This window comes from Ranitomeya imitator, chromosome 3 (assembly GCF_032444005.1).
Source record: "Ranitomeya imitator isolate aRanImi1 chromosome 3, aRanImi1.pri, whole genome shotgun sequence".
NCBI classification, from domain to species: Eukaryota; Metazoa; Chordata; class Amphibia; order Anura; family Dendrobatidae; genus Ranitomeya; species Ranitomeya imitator.
In genome coordinates this window covers 819,638,050-819,663,187 of record NC_091284.1, presented here as the reverse complement: position 1 = coordinate 819,663,187, position 25,138 = coordinate 819,638,050, and the positions used below count along the sequence as shown (strand labels likewise).

General features: G+C 49.2%; 1 protein-coding gene across 1 annotated transcript in view; it reads left to right on the top strand.

Annotated features, from left to right (window-relative positions):
- MYO7A (myosin VIIA) overlaps window positions 1-25,138 on the top strand; it is a 315,688-nt gene that overhangs the window by 206,453 nt on the left and 84,097 nt on the right. The window contains exon 17 of the mRNA XM_069759369.1: window positions 21,350-21,487. Coding sequence (XP_069615470.1) covers window positions 21,350-21,487 — 138 coding nt within the window. The remainder of the gene's footprint in view (window positions 1-21,349; window positions 21,488-25,138) is intronic.

Here is a 25,138-nt window from a genome sequence, read left to right as displayed (position 1 = left end):
ACCTGATCTGCACATCCAAACATAGACACAGTGTGAACAGGTGCTGAACCCAGAGTCGCCAACTCGTATATATTTAAGTAAATAGGGCAGCATACTGCAGCGCCAAAACATGCAAACTTGAAAACACAAAATTTGAACTGCATTACTGCACTGAAAATATGAAAAATGAGAGCTTTTAGCGCATAAAAATGGCCAATTTTATGTGTACCTCGTAGCCACGTTAAGGCATCTCTCTTATACGAGGCCCTACGCTTGACCTACCTCTCTGAGAATAAACGTCTCCATCTGAATGGGTACATGTGAAACCTCTCCTTGGACTCAAATTCTCTCTCACTGTGGAGGGGTATTGGACCTATTATAATTAAAACACCTGAAGCTAGGAGGCGGGGAGTGCACGATCAGAAGGCTAGAGAATACATTTCAAAAAACCTGATCTGCACATCCAAACATAGACACAGTGTGAACAGGTGCTGAACCCAGAGTCGCCAACTCGTATATATTTAAGTAAATAGGGCAGCACACTGCAGCGCCAAAACATGCAAACTTGAAAACACAAAATTTGAACTGCATTACTGCACTGAAAATATGAAAAATGAGAGCTTTTAGCGCATAAAAATGGCCAATTTTATGTGTACCTCGTAGCCACGATAAGGCATCTCTCTTATACGAGGCCCTACGCTTGACCTACCTCTCTGAGAATAAACGTCTCCATCTGAATGGGTACATGTGAAACCTCTCCTTGGACTCAAATTCTCTCTCACTGTGGAGGGGTATTGGACCTATTATAATTAAAACACCTGAAGCTAGGAGGCGGGGAGTGCACGATCAGAAGGCTAGAGAATACATTTCAAAAAACCTGATCTGCACATCCAAACATAGACACAGTGTGAACAGGTGCTGAACCCAGAGTCGCCAACTCGTATATATTTAAGTAAATAGGGCAGCACACTGCAGCGCCAAAACATGCAAACTTGAAAACACAAAATTTGAACTGCATTACTGCACTGAAAATATGAAAAATGAGAGCTTTTAGCGCATAAAAATGGCCAATTTTATGTGTACCTCGTAGCCACGATAAGGCATCTCTCTTATACGAGGCCCTACGCTTGACCTACCTCTCTGAGAATAAACGTCTCCATCTGAATGGGTACATGTGAAACCTCTCCTTGGACTCAAATTCTCTCTCACTGTGGAGGGGTATTGGACCTATTATAATTAAAACACCTGAAGCATGGTGGGAAGAAACCTACATATTCACAGATGATAATCCATTTCTCCCATACCTTAATTGGTATGGGAGATTTGTGGATGATATTCTGCTAATTTGGCAAGGGGATGTGACTTAGTTTTCTGATTTCATGCTCTATTTGAATAACAACAAGTGTAACCTGCGTTTCACCAGCGGCATTCCATCGGACGAAGTTTCATTCTTGGATGTGCTCCTTATAGGCAGCAATACAACACATAGGGTTAATACTTCTCTTTATAGAAAAGACAATTCTGGTAACACAATCCTGATGTCTTCAAGCGCACACCCTCGACATACCATTCATGCCATTCCTAGGGGTGAGCTCACAAGAGCGAGAAGAATTTGCTCTAGTGAGGAAAATTTCCACAAGGAAAGTCGTCTTATTTCTAATAGGTTACTTGATAGGGGATATAAACAATCCAATATAAGACATGCATTCAGATATGTTTCCAAAATTCCACGTGCTGATTTATTGTATTCTGAAAATGAAAACGCAAGTGCCGCTCCTGAAACGCAGATTACTTTTTCTACCGCAATTGTAGGGGTTTCACTCACTCAGGTGCGATGGCTGAAATTAGGAGCAGGTTCCAACAAAAGTTCAAAGGTTTATTGCTCCAAAAACCAGTTAGCATAAACAGAAAACAAATAGCCTTTAGCTCAGGCAAAGGGAAAAAACAAGTGTCCATTCCTTCAGGCTCAGTCCTGGAGCCTTAACACACTCTGGAGGCTAGCACCTCCACACATATCTACTGTGTTAAGCATTAGGCTTTCTTTTATATGTCTAACCACACCCAGAACCCATCACATGACCAGACATGTGGTTGTGACATCACCACAGGTCCTGAAACACATATAGGTAGCTATGGTTACATCACAGCGGCAAGCCATCTATGTGACACATATCTCCCGTCGATTAGACACCCTTTAGTCACGCTACATACCTCCCCCCTCTGCCTAAAGCTGTGGGGCTTGGCACTTTCCCCCACTAGACAAGGGATTCTTGACAGGGCATCAGCATTACCGTGCAGCTTTCCGGCCCTATGTTCCACATGGAAACAGAAGTCCTGCAGGGCTAAGAACCAACGGGTGACCCTATCATTTCTACCCTTCGTTTCCCTCATCCACCTAAGTGGGGCATGGTCGGATATTAGTCTAAATTTACGTCCCAGCAGATAGTACCGTAATGTGTCCACCGCCCACTTTATGGCCAAGCACTCCTTCTCTACGACTGAGTAGTTCTTTTCAGATGAGGACAGCTTCCTACTCAGATAGAGAACAGGATGCTCCTCCCCATGTTGTTCTTGGGAAAGGACTGCTCCTACCCCAACATCTGAGGCATCTGTCTGAAGAATAAACTCTTTCTTGAAGTTTGGGGCCATCAGAACGGGTTGCTTACACAGAGCCTCTTTCATCTCTTGGAAGGCTAACTCTGTTTCTTCGGACCATTTAATCATTACTGATTTTGTCCCTTTTAGCAGATCAGTCAGAGGCGCAGCCATCGTGGCGAAGTTTGGGATGAACCTTCTGTAATATCCCACGATTCCCAGGAAGGCTTTAACTTGCTTTCTGGAAACTGGTTTTGGCCATGTTTGAATTGCCTCGACTTTACTGATTTGGGGTTTTATTTCTCCATGACCCACTATATATCCAAGGTACTTAGCTTCTTCTTTACCCAAGGCACACTTCTTCGGGTTTATTGTAAACCCCGCCTCTCTTATAGCATCAAACACCGCTTGGACCTTTTCCAGATGACTCTCCCAGTCCGGGCTAAAGACGACGATATCATCCAGGTACGCAGCAGTGTATGCCTTGTGGGGTGCAAGGACTCTATCCATAGCCCTCTGGAAGGTTGCCGGAGCTCCCTGTAGGCCAAATGGCATCCGGACATACTGGAAGCATCCATCTGGTGTAGAAAACGCCGTCTTCTCCTTGGCTTCCTGTGCCATAGGGATCTGCCAATACCCCTTCGTCAAATCCAAGGTGGTTATGTACCTGGCGGGCCCAAGCCTTTCGATGAGCTCATCAACGCGGGGCATGGGATATGCGTCAAACTTGGAGACCTCATTCGACTTCCTATAGTCGTTGCAACATCTCCACTCCCCATCAGCTTTTGGGACCAGGACAATTGGGCTCGACCAACTGCTCTTGGATTCCTCAATGACTCCAAGCTTCAACATACGCTCCACTTCCTTGGAGATTACTTCTCGACGGGCCTCAGGAATTCTATAGGGCGTCACGTTCACGCGCACATGTGGCTCTGTCAGGACCTCATGCTCTATGACCTTCGTGTACCCAGGCAACTCAGAAAACAGGTCCCTGTTTTTCTGGAGTAACTCCCGACACTGCTGTTTCTGGGTCTTCGATAGCGTCTCCGCTATAGTAACTGCTCCAACCTCACCTTCTGGGTTGCTTAACAACGATGGAGTTACTGTCGGCTCTCTATCTTGCCACGGCTTGATGAGGTTGACATGGTATACTTGGAATGGTTTCCGTCTTCCTGGTTGGTGAATTTTATAATTTACTTCACCAAGATTCTCGACAACCTCATACGGCCCTTGCCATTTGGCCAAGAACTTGCTTTCCACCTTCGGAACTAACACAAGAACTCGGTCTCCCGGATTGAACTGCCTCGCTCTTGCAGACCGGTTGTAGACTCTGGCCTGAGCTTCTTGTGCCTGGAGGAGGTGTTCTTTCACGATAGGCATCACCTTTGCAATCCTCTGCTGCATCAGGGCCACATGCTCAATGACGCTTCTGTGGGGCGTGACTTCGGCTTCCCAGGTTTCCTTGGCTATATCCAGGAGTCCTCGCGGATGTCGGCCATATAGAAGCTCAAACGGTGAGAACCCTGTGGAGGCCTGTGGAACTTCACGAATGGAAAACATCAGATAGGGTAAGAGACAATCCCAGTCTCTACCGTCTTTCTCTATAGCTTTTCTCAGCATGCTCTTCAGTGTCTTGTTAAATCTCTCAACAAGGCCATCTGACTGGGGATGGTACACCGAGGTCCTCAACTGGGAGATTTTCAGGGCTTTGCATAATTCCCTCATCACCTTGCTCATGAAAGGTGTCCCCTGGTCAGTCAGGATCTCCTTCGCAGACCTGTCCGGGAAAAGACATGGACCAACTCGCGAGCTATACTCTTTGAGGAAGAATTTCTCAAGGGAATTGCCTCAGGATAGCGTGTGGCATAGTCCAGGATGACTAATATATACTGATGGCCCCGGGCTGATTTAACTAAGGGACCGACCAAGTCCATGGCAATTCTCTCGAATAGCACCTCAATAATGGGCAGTGGCACAAGGGGGTTCCGGAAATGAGGAGTGGGAGCAGTTAGCTGACATGTAGGGCAGGACCTGCAATAGTTCACTATTTCCCAGTGACACACAGGCCAATAGAACCTCTGCACAACCCGTTCCTGCGTTTTTTCCACCCCTAGGTGTCCACCCAAGATGTGTGAATGGGCCATGTCCAACACCTTCCGTCTATATGGACCCGGCACTACCAACTGCTCTACTAACTCCTCCCTTATTTTCGTGACCCGGTACAACAACTCCCCACTCATTAGAAAATGGGGAAATCTTGTGTCCACCCCCGGCTCCTGTACCACCCCATCAATAACTGTGACATTATTAAAGGCTTCCCTCAGAGTGGGGTCCCTATGTTGGGCAGTCCCATAATTTTCACCGGTCACCTCTAACTCCAGAATGTCAGATGCAGGGGACACTTCCTCCTCATCCCCAACCAGAACACGAAAAGGAAACCTGTCTGACTCTGGGTGTGGCGACACCCTTCCAGGGTTCATTGGTTCCCTACTCTTGCTAGGGAGCTCAGAACCTTTTCCCCACAAATCCCAAAACAAACAGAAATCCCGACCAATAATTATAGGGTGCAACAAGTCCTGCACGACACCGACTATGTGGGACTCAGTGCCACATGCCGTTTCAATGTCCACCCTGGCCATAGGGTAGTCGTTTGCATCACCATGTATGCACCGTACTCCGACCTTCTTTCCCGGGAGCAGGTGGAGAGGAAAAGTGGCCCTCACCAGGGTCACTAGGCTCCCCGAGTCTAACAGTGCCGTTACTGCTCGACCGTTCACATTTACGGGACACGCTTGAGGTCCCTCGTTGGGCGGAGAGTTCACACCGCAGGCTGGATACGCATAGTATGAACAACAGCGTCCCATGCTGCAGTCCATCTGCTCAGTGGTCTGGGAACAACGGGCAGCTATATGTCCTGGCCCGTGGCACCTCCAACAAATAACATCACCCGTAGGGACCTTGGGCACCACCTCCCCCACCCTTTGTGACCTTGGACGCGCCACCCCTTTTTGGGACTCAGCTCCCTTCTGGGACCCCCAGTACGGCATGGGTTGCCTCCCGGAGGAGCCTTCCAACCCTTGGTATCTCTCAACCAGTCCGATCAGCTCGTCGGCATTCTGGGGATCACCCTGGGCAACCCAAGTCTGTATGGACCTCGGGAGGGAATGTACAAACCGATCCATCATCACTCGTTCCACCATCTGTGCAGGTGTACATGACTCTGGCTGCAGCCATTTCTGGACCAGGTGCAACAGATCAAACATTTCAGAGCGAGGCGGTTTGTCCCGGTGATAGGCCCAGCAGTGAACTCGCTGTGCCCTGACAGTCAGTGTCACCCCCAAACGTGCGAGAATCTCGACTTTCAATTTGTGATACTCTTTGGCATCCTGCAAGGTCAAATCATAGTATGCCTTCTGGGGTTCTTCCGTCAGGTATGGCGCCAGTACCTCTGCCCACTGCTCTGGCGGAAGTTTTTCCCTTTCAGCGACCCTCTCAAACACCATCAGGAAGGCCTCAACATCATCCCCAGGGGTCATTTTCTGCAATGCGCGTCTTACCATCTTCCGGACGTGGGTGTCATCAGCCAGACCTGGAGTTGGGGCGCTCGTCTTGCCCTGGATGGCGGTTGCCAGAAGCTGCATCTGCTGCCGTTGCTCCTGCTGGTTCTGTTGCACCTGCTGCATCAACAGCTTGTTGGTCTCTTGCTGGTTCTGTTGCAACTGCTGCATAAACAGCCTGTTGGTCTCTTGCTGCTGTGACTGCGACTGGATCAAGTGTTTAAGTAGGTCCTCCATTTTCCCCCGGCAATGCTTGCTGGCTTACAACAGACTTGACCCAGGACATTCAATAAAAGACTTATGTCTCTGCTGGGAACGCTGCCCGCACGTCTACCACCAATTGTAGGGGTTTCACTCACTCAGGTGAGATGGCTGACACTTAGGAGGCAGGTTCCAACAAAAGTTCAAAGGTTTATTGCTCCAAAAACCAGTTAGCATAAACAGAAGACAAATAGTCTTTAGCTCAGGCAAAGGGAAAAACAAGTGTCCATTCCTTCAGGCTCAGTCCTGGAGCCTTAACACACTCTGGAGGCTAGCACCTCCACACATATCCATTGTGTTAAGCATTAGGCTTTCTTTTATATGTCTAACCACACCCAGAACCCATCACATGACCAGACATGTGGTTGTACGTAACAAAACCTGGCACTCAACTTTTGTGTCTGAGGAGATATTTATTAATCAGCAACGAAACGTTTCGGTCCTTTACAAACTGGACCTTCATCAGTCACTGAGAATATAAACAATATACAAGATAACGTAAAATATAAGATACAAAATCAAAACTGAAAAAAATTTTTTGAAAAAAATAAAGTATATACATGATCCTGAAATACATATAGGTAGCTATGGTTATATCACAGCGGCAAGCCATCTATGTGACACATATCTCCCGTCGATTAGACACCCTTTAGCCACGCTACACAGTCAGTACAATAAAATTAAACAGATCATTCTTAAATATCTCCCTGTAGTCAATCAGGACAAATCTTTATGCACAATTCTTCAGAATGGATGCAGAGTAGTGGCTAGGAGAGGTTGCACACTGGGGAATATTTTGTCTCCCAGTATGGTGCGCCAGAAAAAAACTCCCACATCATGGCTATCAATAAAAGTTTTTTTTAAATGTCCTGGTAACAGATGTAATGTCTGCCAATTTGCAGACAACAAAAGAATTACCTTTTCCTCGAATCACAATGTTAATTATAATATAAAATCATTTATTAATTGTGACTCTGATCATGTTATATACTGCATAAAATGTAAGTCTTGCAACATTTGCTATATAGGTTACACCACAAGGAAAATCAAAAAAAGAATTTCAGAACACATAGCAATAACAATAATTCAGGCTATTCTGGGGCTACGAAACATTTTATTTCTGTACATAAAGGAGACCTATCAGATTTTTCATTTTTTGGCAAAGAAAGGGTTAGTCAGTCACCTAGAGGTGGAGATTGGAAGAAACAATTAGCACTGCGGAAGCCTTTTGGATCCTGACTTTAGACACTAAACATCCACACGGTATGAATTACAGGAATGATCTTTTTTACATATATTGAACTAACAGATAGATCTTGCGGCAATTTAAAGTATATATTCATGCAATATTCAATGTATTTGAAATAGGAGAAACAAGTCTTATGTGTGTTTAGCTGCAGCTTTTTTCAATTTAATTGATTGCTATGTCTGTGATTGGTTCCTTGCTATATATATAAACCTGTTCATCTATATGGTATTAGTTCCTATGACTAAGGGCGCCGTGGTGCGCCAGAAACGCGTCAGGCAGAGAGGGTCTCTCTCTCTCTTTTTTTAATATTGTTTTTTAAAATGCTCTAATAAATTTTGGATATTTTACTTACACTGGATGGACGTGCTGGATATTCCCTTTTCCTTTCTCACTTCAGCTGAAATCACCAGCAGGTACGGCACCCACCAGCTACATTCATTTGCAACGGCTTACAGATGCATGTCTCGGCGTGTCAAGCTCCTAACCTTCCCTCTCCCCCCTCCTCTTTTTCTTGAATGTACACATGCAAGGCACTGTTCCGCTCCTCCATTTTGACCTCTGACTCCTCTCTCAGGATTATTATTTTTTATATTTGTTTATTCTATGTTATTTTAAGTAACTTCCGTAGCCCTATTTGTTTGCAGGACAATTATTCTGCTCTGAATTCAATTTTGCTTTCCTTTGCAGCCACTTAGCCATTACTATGTCCATTTTACAGCCATTTTAGTGCATCAATGTTTGGGTCCCCAATGACTTACAGTGGTAGTGTTTGCCCCCTTCCTGATTTCCTATTTTTTTTTTTTGTATGTTTATCACACTTAAATGTTTCAGATCACCAAACAAATGTAAATATTAGACAAAGATAACACAAGTAATCACAAAATGTAGTTTTTAAATTAAGGTCTTTATTATTAAGGGAAACAGAAATCCAAACCTACAGGGCCCTGTGTGAAAAATGTATTTCCCTCTAAACCTAATAACTGGTTGGGCCGCCCTTAGCAGCAACAATGATAAGCAAGCATTTGAGATAATTGGCAATTAGTCTTTTACAATTCTCTGAAGGAATTTTGGCCGCTCATCTTTGCAGAGTTGTTGTAATGCAGCCACATTGGAGGGTTTCTGAGCATGAACCACCTTTTTAAGGTCATGCCACAGCATCTCAATCTGATTAAGGTCATGAATTTGACTGGGCCACTTTAAAGCCTTAATTTTGTTTTTCAAGCCATTCAGATGTACTTGCTGGTGTGTTTTGGATCATTGTCCTGCTGCACACAAGTGCTGTTCAGCTTGAGGTCACGAACAGATGGCAAACATTCTCTTTCAGGATTTTTTGGTAAACAGCAGAAATCATGTCACCATTTACCACAGCATGTCTTCAAGGTCCTGAAGCAGCAAAATAGCTCCAGACCATTACACTGACACCACCATATTTTACTGTGGGTATGATGTTCCTTTTCTGAAATGCTGTGCTACTTCTACGTCAGATGTAATGGGACATACACCTTTCAAAAAGTTCAACTTTTGTTTTGTCGGTCCACAGAGGGGATCATCAAGATGTTTTCTGTCAAAACTGAGACAAGTCTTTATGTTCTTATTGCTCAGCAGTGGCTTTCGTCTTGGAACTCTGCCATGTAGGCCATTTTTGCCCACTCTCTTTCTTATGATGGAGTCATGAATACTGACCTTAACTGAGACAAGTGAGACCTGCAGTTGTTTGGTTGTTGTTGTTGGGTATTTTGCGACCTCTTCGATGAGTCGCCGCTGCGCCCTTGGGTAATTTTGGTCAGCCAGCCACTCAATGGAAGGTTCACCAATGTCTTCACCATTTGTGAATAATGGTTCTCACTGTGGTTCGATGGACTCCCAAAGCTTTAGAATTAGCTTTATAACCTTTTTGTCATGATTCCACCCCTCGGTTTTTTTGGGATGCAGTTACTGACAGCTCGGCTGTTCAATCTGGTGCAGGGGCGTGGTGAAGCGGTCAGTACTTTGACAGCTTGGCCATCCAATCTGGTACATGGGTGTGCTGAGCTGTCAGTGTGTTGATTGACAGCTCGACTATCCAATCTGAGACTGAGAAGCATTTTCTGTCTCCAAATGTTCATTATCCCTGGTGATTGCCATGCTACTTAACTGAACTGTTTCTCCCAGACCTCTGACAGACGTACATTCAGCAAGTGAGGTTTGTGCTTCCTGCGCCTTGGGTTCTGTATGCTTGATCTTTTGTTGCCTGACCTTGGACTTCTTTCTGACCATCCAGCTGTTTAACCCCTTCTTCTCTGATCCGTTATCCTCCTGGTATTCTGACCTTGGAACGTTACCTGACTACACTTTTGTCTCTTCCTTCTGTTTATGGCGCAACCTCCTGGCTTCTGACCCTGGACTCCTTGAACATTCTGACCAGGCGCGGGCTGGCCCAGGTGGCAGAAATGCATATGCCCCCCGGGCCGGTGTCTAAGCAGCTGCACAGGGCCGCTGGAGGACTGGCAGTGACTAATACATAGCGCACCTGTAGTGCGTGATGGTGTCATCCCGCCAGCAGCCCTAACATGCAAGCTGCAGGGGTATGTGATGAGCAAGCTCCTATGCGCCACTGCCACTCTGAGGGAGAGAGCCAGCAGCCAAGATGAAAGGTCAGCATACCGGCATACCCGCCTGTGTGTGCACGGAGCTCCGGCTTCTCCTGCTCTTATCTGCTATCCCGGCAGAGAAGGAGAGATGGGGGAGGTGCCGGGACAGTGCAGAGCTGTGAGCAGGAGAAACTGAAGAGCTGCACATGGACATCAGCCACCCCTGCACCACAGAGTAGAGTGTCTGTGTGTGTATGAGGAGAGAGTGTGTGTGTGTATGAGGAGAGAGTGTGTGTGTATGAGGAGAGTGTGTGTGTGTGTGAGCTGCGTGCGTGTGTGTGTGAGCTGCGTGCGTGTGTGTGTGAGCTGCGTGCGTGTGTGTGTGAGCTGCGTGCGTGTGTGTGTGAGCTGCGTGCGTGCGTGTGTGTGTGAGCTGCGTGCGTGTGTGTGTGTGTCTGAGCTGCGTGCATGTGTGCATGTGAGCTGCGTGCATGTGTGTGTGTGAGCTGCGTGCGTGTGTGTGAGCTGCGTGCGTGTGTGTGAGCTGCGTGCGTGTGTGTGAGCTGCGTGCGTGCGTGTGTGTGAGCTGCGTGCGTGTGTGTGAGCTGCGTGCGTGTGTGTGAGCTGCGTGCGTGTGTGTGAGCTGCGTGCATGTGTGTGCTGCGTGCATCTGTGAGCTGCATGTGTGTCATTATACAGTGGGGCCGTGCGTGTGCGTGTCATTATACAGTGGGGCCGTGCGTGTGCCTGTCATTATATAGTGGGGCCGTGCGTGTGCCTGTCATTATACAATGGGTGTGTGTGTGTGTGTGTGTGTCATTATACAGTGGGGCCGTGCATGTGCCTGTCATTATACAGTGGGGCCATGCGTGTGCGTGTCATTATACAGTGGGGCCGTGCGTGTGCCTGTCATTATATAGTGGGGCTGTGCGTGTGCCTGTCATTATACAGTGGGGGGCTGTGTGTGAGTGTGTGTGTCATTATACAGTGGGGCCGTGCGTGTGTGTGTCATTATACAGTGGGGCCGTGCGTGTGCCTGTCATTATAAAGTGGGGCTGTGCTTGTGCCTGTCATTATACAGTGGGGCCGTGCGTGTGTGTGTCATTATACAGTGGGGCCGTGCGTGTGCCTGTCATTATATAGTGGGGCTGTGCTTGTGCCTGTCATTATACAGTGGGGCTGTGTGTGTGTGTGTCATTATACAGTGGGGCCGTGCGTGTGCCTGTCATACAGTGGGGCCGTGCGTGTGCCTGTCATTATAGAGTGGGGCTGTTGCGTGTGTGCGTGTGTGTGTGTGTGTGTGTCATTATACAGTCGGGCTGTGCGTGTGTGTGTCATTATACAGTGGGGCTGTACATGTGTGTGTGTGTGTATGTCATTATATAGTGGGGCTGTGTGTGTGTCATTATACAGTGGGGCTGTGCGTGTGTGTGTCATTATAGAGTGGGGCTGTGCGTGTCATACAGTAGGGCTGTGCGTGTGCCTGTCATTATACAGTGGGGCTGTGGGTGTTTGTCATTATACAGTGGGGCTGTGCGTGTGCCTGTCATACAGTGGGGCTGTGCATGTGTCATTATACAGTGGGGCTGTGCGTGTGTGTGTCATTATACAGTGGGGTTGTGCGTGTGTGTGTGTCATTATACAGTGGGGTTGTGCGTATGTGTCATTATACAGTGGGGCTGTGCATGTGTGTATGCCATTATACAGTGGGGCTGTGTGTGTATGCCATTATACAGTGTGGCTGTGCGTGTGTGTGTGTGTCATTATACAGTGGGGCTGTGCATGTGCCTGTCATACAGTGGGGCTGTGTGTGTGTCATTATACAGTGGGGCTGTGTGTGTGTGTGTCATTATACAGTGGGGCTGTGTGTGTGTGTGTCATTATACAGTGGGGCTGTGCGTGTGTGTGTGTCATTATACAGTGGGGCTGTGTGTGTCATACAGTGGGGCTGTGTGGGTGTCATTATACAGTGGGGCTGTGGGTGTCATTATACAGTGGGGCTGTGCGTGTGTGTGTGTCATACAGTGGGGCTGTGTGTGTCATACAGTGGGGCTGTGCGTGTGCCTGTCATTATATAGTGGGGTTGTGGGTGTGTGTCATTATACAGTGGGGCTGTGGGTGTGTGTATGTCATTATACAGTGGGGCTGTGTGTGTTTGTCATTATACAGTGGGGCTGTGCGTGTGCCTGTCATACAGTGGGGCTGTGCATGTGTCATTATACAGTGGGGCTGTGCGTGTGTGTGTCATTATACAGCGGGGTTGTGCGTGTGTGTCATTATACAGTGGGGCTGTGCGTGTGTGTATGCCATTATACAGTGGGGCTGTGTGTGTATGCCATTATACAGTGTGGCTGTGTGTGTATGCCATTATACAGTGTGGCTGTGTGTGTGTGTGTGTGTCATTATACAGTGGGGCTGTGCGTGTGTGTGTCATACAGTGGGGCTGTGTGTGTGTCATTATACAGTGGGGCTGTGTGTGTGTGTCATTATACAGTGGGGCTGTGCGTGTGCCTGTCATTATACAGTGGGGCTGTGCGTGTGCCTGTCATTATACAGTGGGGCTGTGCGTGTGCCTGTCATACAGTGGGGCTGTGTGTGTGTCATTATACAGTGGGGCTGTGCGTGTGTGTGTGTCATTATACAGTGGGGCTGTGTGTGTCATACAGTGGGGCTGTGTGGGTGTCATTATACAGTGGGGCTGTGGGTGTCATTATACAGTGGGGCTGTGCGTGTGTGTGTGTCATACAGTGGGGCTGTGTGTGTCATAGAGTGGGGCTATGTGTGTGTCATTATACAGTGTGGCTGTGTGTGTGTGTCATTATACAGTGGGGCTGTGTGTGTCATTATACAGTGGGGCTGTGTGTCATTATACAGTGTAGCTGTGTGTGTGTGTCATTATACAGTGGGACTGTGTGTCATTATACAGTGTGGCTGTGTGTGTGTGTCATTATACAGTGGGGCTGTGTGTGTCATTATACAGTGGGGCTGTGTGTCATTATACAGTGTAGCTGTGTATGTGTGTCATTATACAGTGGGGCTGTGCATGTGTCTGTCATTATACAGTGGGGCTGTGCGTGTGTGTGTGTGCCATTGGTGCATTCACTCTGTCATTCTTTGGACTGCAGACTTGTGCTTCTCACATTGCTGGCAGTGCTGTGGTCATTTGGCGGGTGTGTGGCTGTAAGTTTGTGATTTGCATACATGCGGTCACATGCCGACCAGACTTGCATGGCCTAATGCAACTGTATTGAACAAGGCCCAAAACAGTCTAGTCGAAATGTGGCTGGGAATATATATATCGCATGCTTGCAGTCACAAGACCACCTGTTGCCGGCACCAGAGAATCTTCATAGCACATGATATGAGGATTCACACATAGTGTCTGTAGACATGTAGCATAAGATCCGACAACCCCTTTAAGGATGAGCCGCTACTCATGGGCCACTGCTGTGTGCTTGCCCCCCAGGCTAAAATTTGCCAGTCAGCCCCTGATTCTGACTCATGGCTTGGCTGTGAGAAGTGACTATCGTCACACTTTTCCAGACTGATAGGTCTCAATTACTTTATTTCTCATTTGTTCCAGAATTTCTTTGTTCGCGGCATGATGTTGAGCTTTTGAGGGTCTTTTGGTCTACTTCATTTTGTCAGGCAGGTCCTATTTAAGTGATTTCTTCATTGAGAACAGATGTGGCAGTATTCAGGCTAGGGTGTGGCTAGGGAATTTTAACTCATCTTCCCGAATATGTGATAAACCACAGTTAATTTATGTTTTAAAGTGGGGGAAATCACTTTTTCACACATGGCCCTGAAGGTTTGGATTTCTTTTTCCCTTAATTATAAAGACCTTCATTTAAAAACTTCAATTTGTGTTTACTTGTGTAATCTTTGTCTAATATTTAAATTTGTTTAAATATTTTTTAAAAGATTATTATTATTAAATTTGTTTGGTGATCTGAAACATTAAAATGTGAGGAAATGCTATGCACAGTCCAAGAAATATTACACTGATGGAGGGAATTTCACAGACTGGCTCTCTGTGGAAACACACTGAAGTGTGGAAATACTTCGAGCCTACTGTTCCCTATCATAGGGGGAAGGTTAAACAAAGTCAGTGGTGTGGCAGCCACGTGGATCTGGGCCTGGCTAGAAGCAAACAGGATAACCAGCATGCAGGAGAGCACAAGTGCAGCTCTATCTCTCCTCACATCATGAGACTTCACTCCTTTGTGGAGGAGATTATGTGGAGAAAGATGTCCCCTCAGCGTGGACTCGCATGGAGAACTATGATGGGAGCAGTAGTGTTTGCTCCCTCAGGCAGCTTGAACCACCCAGGATTGGAATTTACCTCAGAACGTGAGAGAGTCCTGAGCTGGGATTTACCTCACGAAGTCTGTGAGCCCTGAGCTGGAAATTACCTTAGGAACTGTGAGAGTCCTGAGCTGGGAGGCTTCTCCCAGCCATTTCTATGGCAGCTTGTTGTGAGGAGAATAATCACTTAACTTCCATATACACATTGGCCAGTAGATGGCAGCACAGCACATTTATGAGTTGTCGGTATACAGTACACCTCCTAACTCAGAGCGGCCAAACTAATTCTGACACACTGGAACAAATCTACTGCCACATGACAACTGCCTCATTTAGCAGCAGTAGAACGGGTACCGGAATACCTCAACAACATAATACAACAGTACATAATACAGCACTACAGAATACAGCACTATATAACACAGCAGTATATAATACAGCACTACATAATACAGCAGTGTATAATACAGCGCTACATAATACAGCAGTTTATAATACAGCACTACAGAATACAACACTACATAACACAGCAGTATATAATACAGCACTATATAATACGACATATTAAACTTTGTCTTCTGATGTCATCTTTAACCCATCAATGCGAGAATGAAACTTGTGCACCTCGTTCTCCCATTACTTCCCCGTCCTCAAGGATGCGGCCAGAGGAAGTGACTGGAGCGCCAGGTCTTGAAGGTGCCCTGTGTCTCCACTGAAGATTGCCCAATGTAATACATGATAATATCCTCAATAATAATATTATGCAGTGTGTAAGGTGATCCTCCATCAACAGTAACATGACGCACAGCACTGTATCATGTCTCGATTTGCAGAACCTGACTAGCACAAATCTCATGTCGAGGTCTGTATTGTACCGATGTAGCAGCCGCCAACATGACCATTGCCCCTCACTATGATAACACCATAGCATGACTCTGTGCTCCGCAGCGGCTCAGGATTTCTCATTCACTTTGCAAATAACATATGATTCCTCTAGAATCAAGTTGGCAGCTGCTACATCTGCACCAATGATTGTGACAAACCTGGGTAGTCACCATGAGTGTAAACCCACTGCCAACAGGTCAGGCAGTGATAAGGAGGAACCAGTGCTCCGCATACAAGAATGACTATTTCTGTATGTCTCATTCATTACTGATAGAGTGAATGTTGCTGAACGGCCCCGACTGTCATCAGTCCCTGTGTTTTTTCCTGTTTTCCTTTTCCGGAATTCAATTTCATTGCATCTCTGTGATAATAATTCTTTTAGCAGTGCTTTTGAAGACACAATATTTGGCCATAAAAGGGGTTGTCCAGGCCTTGCATATTGATGGCATGTCCTTAGGATAGGTCACCAGAACTATTTTGGTGGGAGTTCAACACCCAGCACCCAGCTGTGTGCCGTATGATTGGGAGCAAACTGGATCAACACAGCTCTGTACACCTTGGGCCACTCCACCATAGTGACAATGGTCAAGGCAGGGTGGATTGTTAGTGCCTTCTTGACACATTTTAAGTTATTTGGCTTGCATATTTAGCGCTATCATGTTCCAGAGTGCTATACAGATATTGTTATCTCCGTCCCCATTGGGGCTCACTCTTTGAAGAGTGGGAGGAAACCTGACGTTGACGTAAACACAAAGAGACTATGAAGACTCTTTCCAGATGTTGTCTTTGGTGGGATTTGAATCAAAGCAACAGTGTTAATCTCTGAACCACATGCCCATCTAGTGTGATAGAGAAAATAGGAAACTGTGAGGAGGGGGAGGAGGGAGATGCAGCTGCACTGCTGTTCCCTTGCTGAGTGTGCGATGGTTGCATGCTGTGATAGGGCGATATTCTAAAATTACATAGAAGTATCCTCTAGTATTTTGATTTTCGCTTGTCCTTTCTCATTTTCTCATTCTCGGGTCCTCTACCAGAGGTCTGGGAGTTTGAGAGTTCTGAGCAGGATCTTAGTTGTTCCCAGCATGGCGCTTTTCTGAACAGAGAGCACAGACGTTGCCCATGTGATCTGTTGTAGCCATTTTCCCAACTTAGGGGTCACTCCTATCACCACTGGAATCACTGTTATCTTCACCTTCCACATCTTCTCCAGTTCTCCTTTGAGGCCCTGGTATTTCTCCAGCTTCTTATATTCCTGCTTGCTGATATTGCTGTCACTTGGCACTGCCACATCTACCGTATTTTTCGGACTATAAGATGCACCGGACCATAAGACGAACCCCAAATTTTCAGATGGAAAATGGGGGAAAATAATTAATGCGTCAAATGGGGGTCCGTCTTACAGTCCTGAACTCAGTTTACCTTGAGGGGATCAGCAGCACTGGTGGAGTGGAGTCGCAGGGGGTGTTTGGTGGTCCGGCGATGATATGACCCAGACTGGTGTGGCAGGTTCGGTGGTGCTCGGTGGTGCAGGGGCTCCAACAACATTTTGTGAAAGCCCGGAGCCCCCTGCACTTCCATTGCTGCGATGCGGTGGTCTCCAGGAAATCCCATCCCAATGCTTGTGCTGCAGGTTTGGCGGTTCTTGGCGGTGCGGTGGCTGCGGTGACATTTTGTGAAAGCCCGGAGCCTCCCGCATTTCCGTTGCCTCGATGCTGTGGCCTCAAAGAAAATGGTCGCCGGAGGCGGTGCATGCACAGATTGAGATCTCGGCAAAGAGTTCTTGTCCCGAGATCTCAGGAGATGAGATCTTGTTGCTGAGATCTCAACCTATGCATGCATACTGTGGCTTCCAGATACTTCCTTCCAGATCTGTTGTTGTTGCTGTCTTAGGCTTTCTCTCAGCATCTCATCTTTTGGTGCAATTTTTCTGATGCATTCCTGGATACTCCTTGTTTCATCCGTGATGGTGGCTTGGATGCTTATCAAGCCTCGACCACCCTCCTTTCTGTCGGTATACAATCTTTTGGTGCTAGACTTAGGGAGGAGACCTCCACGCATTGTGAGGAGCTTTCGTCTCTTCACATCTTCAGCTTCCATCTCTTCTTTTGGCCAGCACACTATGCCAGCAGGGTATCTGATAACTGGCAGGGCATATGTATTAATGGCGCGGATATTATTCTTCCCACAGAGCTGGCTCTTCAGGACCTGTCTTACCCTTTGATGGTATTTGGATGTTGCTGTTTTCCTTGCCCTGCTGGTAATTCCACTCCATCAGTCCTGTCTACCTTGCCACTCTTTATTACCAACCGGCCGCACTTCTCCAGTCCGATGGGCATCCCAATTATATATAATGCAATTAGTATGCAGTGTAGTGTTTAATTGTGAGGCAACCATTAACTTGAGTAGACACCAAAGGGGTCTTGGTGCTTTGGTGGCACATGAGATGAATGGTGCAGTAGCGGAGATCTTTTTGAGGGGCGTTTTTGGATGCAAGGTTAAGGGGTACTTAGAGCATTGCAGCTTCATGGAGTCCATGGAGAATCGTTACTTATATCCTTACAAATATATCTCTGCATGTTTGTGTGAGCGTGATATATTGTGTGCAATCATAGATCCACACAATGCATGGAGCAGTGTTTCCTGTGGCACTGGCAGTGCATGGATTACTGTGGGGGTATAGATTTGCCCTTCTGTCCCTTATGGTAGTGTTTCATGTGGTTCCAGCAGTGCAAGGGTTACCCTGGGTTATAGATTTGCACTTCTGCCCCCTCTGGCCGTGTTTCCTGTGGTCCCAGCAAAGCAGGGGTTACTCCAGGGTGGTTAATTTGCTCTTCTACCCCTTCTGCCAGTATTTCCTGTGGTCCTGGCAGTGCAGAGGTTACTCCAGGGTGGTAGATTTGCCCTTCTGCTCCCACTGGCTGTGTTTCCCATGGTCCCGGCAGTGCAAGGGTTACTTAGGGATTATAGATTTGCCCCTCTACCCCCACTGGCAGTGTTTCCTGTGCGCCCAGCAGTGCAGCCTCAGAGTCCCCATAACAAGGGACAGCCACAGTGCCCCATAACACTGATATCCACAGTGCCCCCATAATTGCAACAGCCAACTGGCAGTGTTTCCTGTGGTCCCGGCATTGTAGGGGTTACTCCAGGGTTATACATTTGCACGTCTGCCCTCACTGGCAATGTTTCCTGTGTTCCCGGCAGTGCAGGGGTTACTCCGGGGTGGTAGATTTGCACCTCTGCCCCCCCTGGCAGTGTTTCCCATGGTCCCGGCAGTGCAGGGGTTACTCTGAGGTGGTAGATTTGCACCTCTGCCCCCTCTGGCAGTGTTTCCCATGGTCCCGGCAGTGCAGGGGTTACTCCGGGGTTATAGATTTGCACTTCTGCCCCCACTGGCAGTGTTTCCCATGGTCCCGGCAGTGCAGGGGTTACTCCGGGTTGGTAGATTTGCACCTCTGCCTCCTCTGGCAGTGTTTCCCATGGTCCCGGCAGTGCAGGGGTTACTCCGGGTTGGTAGATTTGCACCTCTGCCCCCTCTGGCAGTGTTTCCCATGGTCCCGGCAGTGCAGGGGTTACTCCGGGGTTATAGATTTGCACCTCTGCCCCCACTGGCAGTGTTTCCCATGGTCCCGGCAGTGCAGGGGTTATTCCGGGGTTATAGATTTGTACCTCTGCCCTCTCTGGCAGTGTTTCCCATGGTCCCGGCAGTGCAGGGGTTACTCCGGGTTGGTAGATTTGCACCTCTGCCCCCTCTGGCAGTGTTTCCCATGGTCCCGGCAGTGCAGGGGTTACTCCGGGGTTATAGATTTGCACTTCTGCCCCCACTGGCAGTGTTTCCCATGGTCCCGGCAGTGCAGGGGTTACTCCGGGTTGGTAGATTTGCACCTCTGCCTCCTCTGGCAGTGTTTCCCATGGTCCCGGCAGTGCAGGGGTTACTCCGGGTTGGTAGATTTGCACCTCTGCCCCCTCTGGCAGTGTTTCCCATGGTCCCGGCAGTGCAGGGGTTACTCCGGGGTTATAGATTTGCACTTCTGCCCCCACTGGCAGTGTTTCCCATGGTCCCGGCAGTGCAGGGGTTACTCCGGGGTTATAGATTTGTACCTCTGCCCTCTCTGGCAGTGTTTCCCATGGTCCCGGCAGTGCAGGGGTTACTCCGGGTTGGTAGATTTGCACCTCTGCCCCCTCTGACAGTGTTTACCATGGTCCCGGCAGTGCAGGCGTTACTCTGAGGTGGTAGATTTGCACCTCTGCCCCCTCTGGCAGTGTTTCCCATGGTCCCGGCAGTGCAGGGGTTACTCCGGGGTGGTAGAATTGCACCTCTGCCCCCACTGGCAGTGTTTCCCATGGTCCCGGCAGTGCAGGGGTTACTCCGGGGTTATAGATTTGTACCTCTGCCCTCTCTGGCAGTGTTTCCCATGGTCCCGGCAGTGCAGGGGTTACTCCGGGGTTATAGATTTGCACCTCTGCCCCCTCTGGCAGTGTTTCCCATGGTCCCGGCAGTGCAGGGGTTACTCCGGGGTTATAGATTTGCACCTCTGCCTCCTCTGGCAGTGTTTCCCATGGTACCGGCAGTGCAGGGGTTATTCCGGGGTTATAGATTTGCACCTCTGCCCCCTCTGGCAGTGTTTCCCATGGTCCCGGCAGTGCAGGGGTTATTCCGGGGTTATAGATTTGCACCTCTGCCCCACTGGCAGTGTTTCCCATGGTCCCGGCAGTGCAGGGGTTATTCCGGGTTATAGATTTGCACCTCTGCCCCACTGGCAGTGTTTCCCATGGTCCCGGCAGTGCAGGGGTTACTCTGGGGTGGTGGATTTGCACCTCTGCCCCCTCTGGCAGTGTTTCCCATGGTCCCGGCAGTGCAGGGGTTACTTCGGGGTGGTAGATTTGCACCTCTGCCCCCTCTGGCAGTGTTTCCCATGGTCCCGGCAGTGCAGGGGTTACTCCGGGGTTATAGATTTGCACTTCTGCCCCCTCTGGCAGTGTTTCCCATGGTCCCGGCAGTGCAGGGGTTACTCCGGGGTTATAGATTTGCACCTCTGCCCCCTCTGGCAGTGTTTCCCATGGTCCCGGCAGTGCAGGGGTTACTCTGGGGTGGTAGATTTGCACCTCTGCCCCCTCTGGCAGTGTTTCCTGTGGTCCCGGCAGTGCAGGGGTTACTCCAGGGTTATAGATTTGCACCTCTGCCCCCTCTGGCAGTGTTTCCCATGGTCCCGGCAGTGCATGGGTTACTCCAGGGTGGTAGATTTGCACCTCTGCCCCCTCTGGCAGTGTTTCCCATGGTCCCGGCAGTGCAGGGGTTACTCCGGGGTGGTAGATTTGCACCTCTGCCCCCTCTGGCAGTGTTTCCCATGGTCCCGGCAGTGCAGGGGTTACTCCGGGGTGGTAGATTTGCACCTCTGCCCCCTCTGGCAGTGTTTCCCATAGTCCCGGCAGTGCAGGGGTTACTCCGGGGTGGTAGATTTGCACCTCTGCCCCCTCTGGCAGTGTTTCCCATGGTCCCGGCAGTGCAGGGGTTACTCCGGGGTTATAGATTTGCACCTCTGGCAGTGTTTCCCATGGTCCCGGCAGTGCAGGGGTTACTCCAGGGTTATAGATTTGCACCTCTGCCCCCTCTGGCAGTGTTTCCCATGGTCCCGGCAGTGCATGGGTTACTCCGGGGTGGTAGATTTGCACCTCTGCCCCCTCTGGCAGTGTTTCCCATGGTCCCGGCAGTGCAGGGGTTACTCCGGGGTGGTAGATTTGCACCTCTGCCCCCTCTGGCAGTGTTTCCCATGGTCCCGGCAGTGCAGGGGTTACTCCGGGGTGGTAGATTTGCACCTCTGCCCCCTCTGGCAGCGTTTTCCACCGGTGACACCAGAGAGGAAGAACTCCTTATCATCCTTCCATTTCCTGACACAGATTTGTTTGCTTCTAATTCCGATGTATTTTCTGCTCTTTTTTCCTTGTAGGGGGCAGAGACCAGGAAACGCTCGCCCACCCTGAGCAGTCAGTTCAAGCGCTCGCTGGAGCTGCTGATGAGGACGCTGAGCGTGTGTCAGCCCTTCTTCGTCCGCTGCATCAAGCCCAATGAATACAAGAAGCCTATGGTAAGTACCGGGGGCACCGGGGGGCCGCTAACTCATAACCCACCCATATTACCTACATCAGCCATGAGCGACACAGGCAGATCAGCATGGACATGGTTAATTTGGCTGAAGGACCTGGCACTGATGGACTACAGATCACAGCATGCCCAAGCAGCAGGATCCCCACAGTGTCCGTCTGCCATGTGGAGCCGTCTCCGTCTCTTCCTGGTGCCCCGGTTTTACCCTTCTCCATAAATAACATAAAAACAGGACGTTTCCCTGTGCGTTATGATGACATGTGACTGACGGATGCGCCCCCCCCCCAGAGCAGAGTGAGCTGGGACCCCCATTATCCCCTGTCATTCATGTTATAGGGGCAGTCACCTTATGAGTGTGGACATCAGCGCTCCCCCATCCGTGACTTGTGACTGCCATTACCAAACATATCAGGTGGAACGAAGTCTAATGGCTGCGACCCCCCACATACATCAGAGACATGGTGTGTATAATGGTGTGTGGTCAGGGAATGTCAGTGTGGCGACAGAGACAGCCGCAGTGCCCCATAATAGCCACAGCCGCAGTGCCCCCATAACAGAGAAAGCCGCAGTGCCCCCATAACAGAGACATCCACAGTGCCCCCATAATAGCCACAGCCGCAGTGCCCCCATAACAGAGACAGCCGCAATGCCCCATAATAGCGACAGCCGCAGTGCCCCCATAACAGAGACAGCCGCAGTGCCCCATAACAGAGACATCCACAGTGCCCCCACAATAGAGACAACCACGGTGCCCCATAATAGCGACAGCCGCAGTGCCCCCATAACAGAGACAGCCGCAATGCCCCATAATAGCGACAGCCGCAGTGCCCCATAACAGAGACAGCCGCAGTGCCCCATAACAGAGACAGCCGCAATGCCCCATAATAGCGACAGCCGCAGTGCCCCCATAACAGAGACAGCCGCAGTGCCCCATAACAGAGACATCCACAGTACCCCCATAATAGAGACAACCACGGTGCCCCATAATAGCCACAGCCGCAGTGCCCCCATAACAGAGACATCCACAGTGCCCCCATAATAGCCACAGCCGCAGTGCCCCATAATAGCCACAGCCGCAGTGCCCCCATAACAGAGACATCCACAGTGCCCCCATAATAGAGACAACCACGGTGCCCCATAATAGCGACAGCCGCAGTGCCCCCATAACAGAGGCATCCACAGTGCCCCCATAACAGAGACAGCCGCAGTGCCCCATAATAGCCACAGCCGCAGTGCCCCCATAATAGAGACATCCACAGTGCCCCCATAACAGAGACATCCACAGTGCCCCCATAACAGAGACATCCACAGTGCCCCCATAACAGAGAAAGCCGCAATGCCCCATAATAGCGACAGCCGCAGTGCCCCCATAACAGAGACAGCCGCAGTGCCCCATAACAGAGACATCCACAGTGCCCCCATAATAGAGACAACCACGGTGCCCCATAATAGCGACAGCCGCAGTGCCCCCATAACAGAGGCATCCACAGTGCCCCATAACAGAGACAGCCGCAGTGCCCCATAATAGCCACAGCCGCAGTGCCCCCATAATAGAGACATCCACAGTGCCCCCATAACAGAGACATCCACAGTGCCCCCATAACAGAGACATCCACAGTGCCCCCATAACAGAGACATCCACAGTGCCCCCATAACAGAGACATCCACAGTGCCCCCATAACAGAGACATCCACAGTGCCCCCATAACAGAGACAGCCGCAATGCCCCATAATAGCGACAGCCCTAGTGCCCCCATAACAGAGGCAGCCGCAGTGCCCCATAATAGCGACAGCCGCAGTGCCCCCATAACAATGGCAGCCACAGTGCCCCCATAATAGTGACAGCAACGGTGCCCCCATAACAATGACAGCAACGGTGCCCCCATAACAATGACAGCAACGGTGCCCCCATAACAATGACAACCGCAGTGCCCCCATAACAATGACAGCCACAGTGCCCCCATAATAGTGACAGCAATGGTGCCCCCATAATAGTGACAGCAACGGTGCCCCCATAACAATGACAGCAACGGTGCCCCCATAACAATGACAACCGCAGTGCCCCCATAACAATGACAGCCACAGTGCCCCCATAATAGTGACAGCAATGGTGCCCCCATAATAGTGACAGCAACGGTGCCCCCATAACAATGACAGCAACGGTGCCCCCATAACAATGACAACTGCAGTGCCCCCATAACAATGACAGCCACAGTGCCCCCATAACAGCGACAGCCACAGTGCCCCCATAATAGTGACAGCAACGGTGCCCCCATAACAATGACAGCCACAGTGCCCTCATAACAGTAATGGTGCCCCCATAACAATGACAGCCGCAGTGCCCCAAAATAGCGACAGCCGTAGTGCCCTCATAACAGAGACATCAAGAGTGCCCTCATAACAGAGACAACTACGGTGCACCCATAATAGTGACAGCAACGGTGCCCCCATAACAATGACAGTCACAGTGCCCTCATAATAGCGACAGCCACAGTGCCCCCATAACAGCGACAGCCACAGTGCCCCCATAATAGTGATAGCAACGGTGCCCCCATAACAATGACAGCCACAGTGCCCTCATAACAGTAATGGTGCCTCATAACAATGACAGCCACGCAGTGCCCCCATAACAGCAACAGCCACAGGGCCCCCATAACAGTGACAGCCAAGGTGCCCCCATAATAGTGACAGCCACAGTGCTCCATAATAATGTCACCCGCTGTGTCCCCATAACAGCGACAGCCAAGGTGCCGCATAATAATGACAGCCACAGTGCCCCCATAATAGTTTCAGCCGCAGTGCTCCAATAATAGTGATAGCCGCAGTGCCCCCATAACAGTGACATCCACAGTGCCCCATAATAACAGCGATATCCACAGTGCCCCCATAATAACAGTGATATCCACAGTGCCCCCATAATAACAGTGATATCCACAGTGCCCCCATAATAACAGTGATATCCACAGTGCCCCCATAATAACAGTGATATCCACAGTGCCCCCATAATAACAGTGATATCCACAGGGCCCCATAATAACACTGATATCCACAGTGCTCCATAATAACAGTGATATCCACAGTGCCCCATAATAACAGTGATATCCACAGTGCCCCCATAATAACAGCGATATCCACAGTGTCCCCATAATAACAGTGATATCCACAGTGCCCCATAATAACAGCGATATCCACAGTGCCTCCATAATAACAGCGATATCCACAGTGTCCCCATAATAACACTGATATCCACAGTGCCCCCATAATAACAGTGATATCCACAGTGTCCCATAATAACAGTGATATCCACAGTGCCCCATAATAACAGTGATATCCACAGTGCCCCCATAATAACAGTGATATCCACAGTGCCCCCATAATAACAGTGATATCCACAGTGTCCCATAATAACAGTGATATCCACAGTGTCCCCATAATAACAGTGATATCCACAGTGCCCCATAATAACAGTGATATCCACAGTGCTCCATAATAACAGTGATATCCACAGTGCCCCATAATAACAGTGATATCCACAGTGCCCCCATAATAACAGCGATATCCACAGTGTCCCCATAATAACAGTGATATCCACAGTGCCCCATAATAACAGTGATATCCACAGTGCCCCATAATAA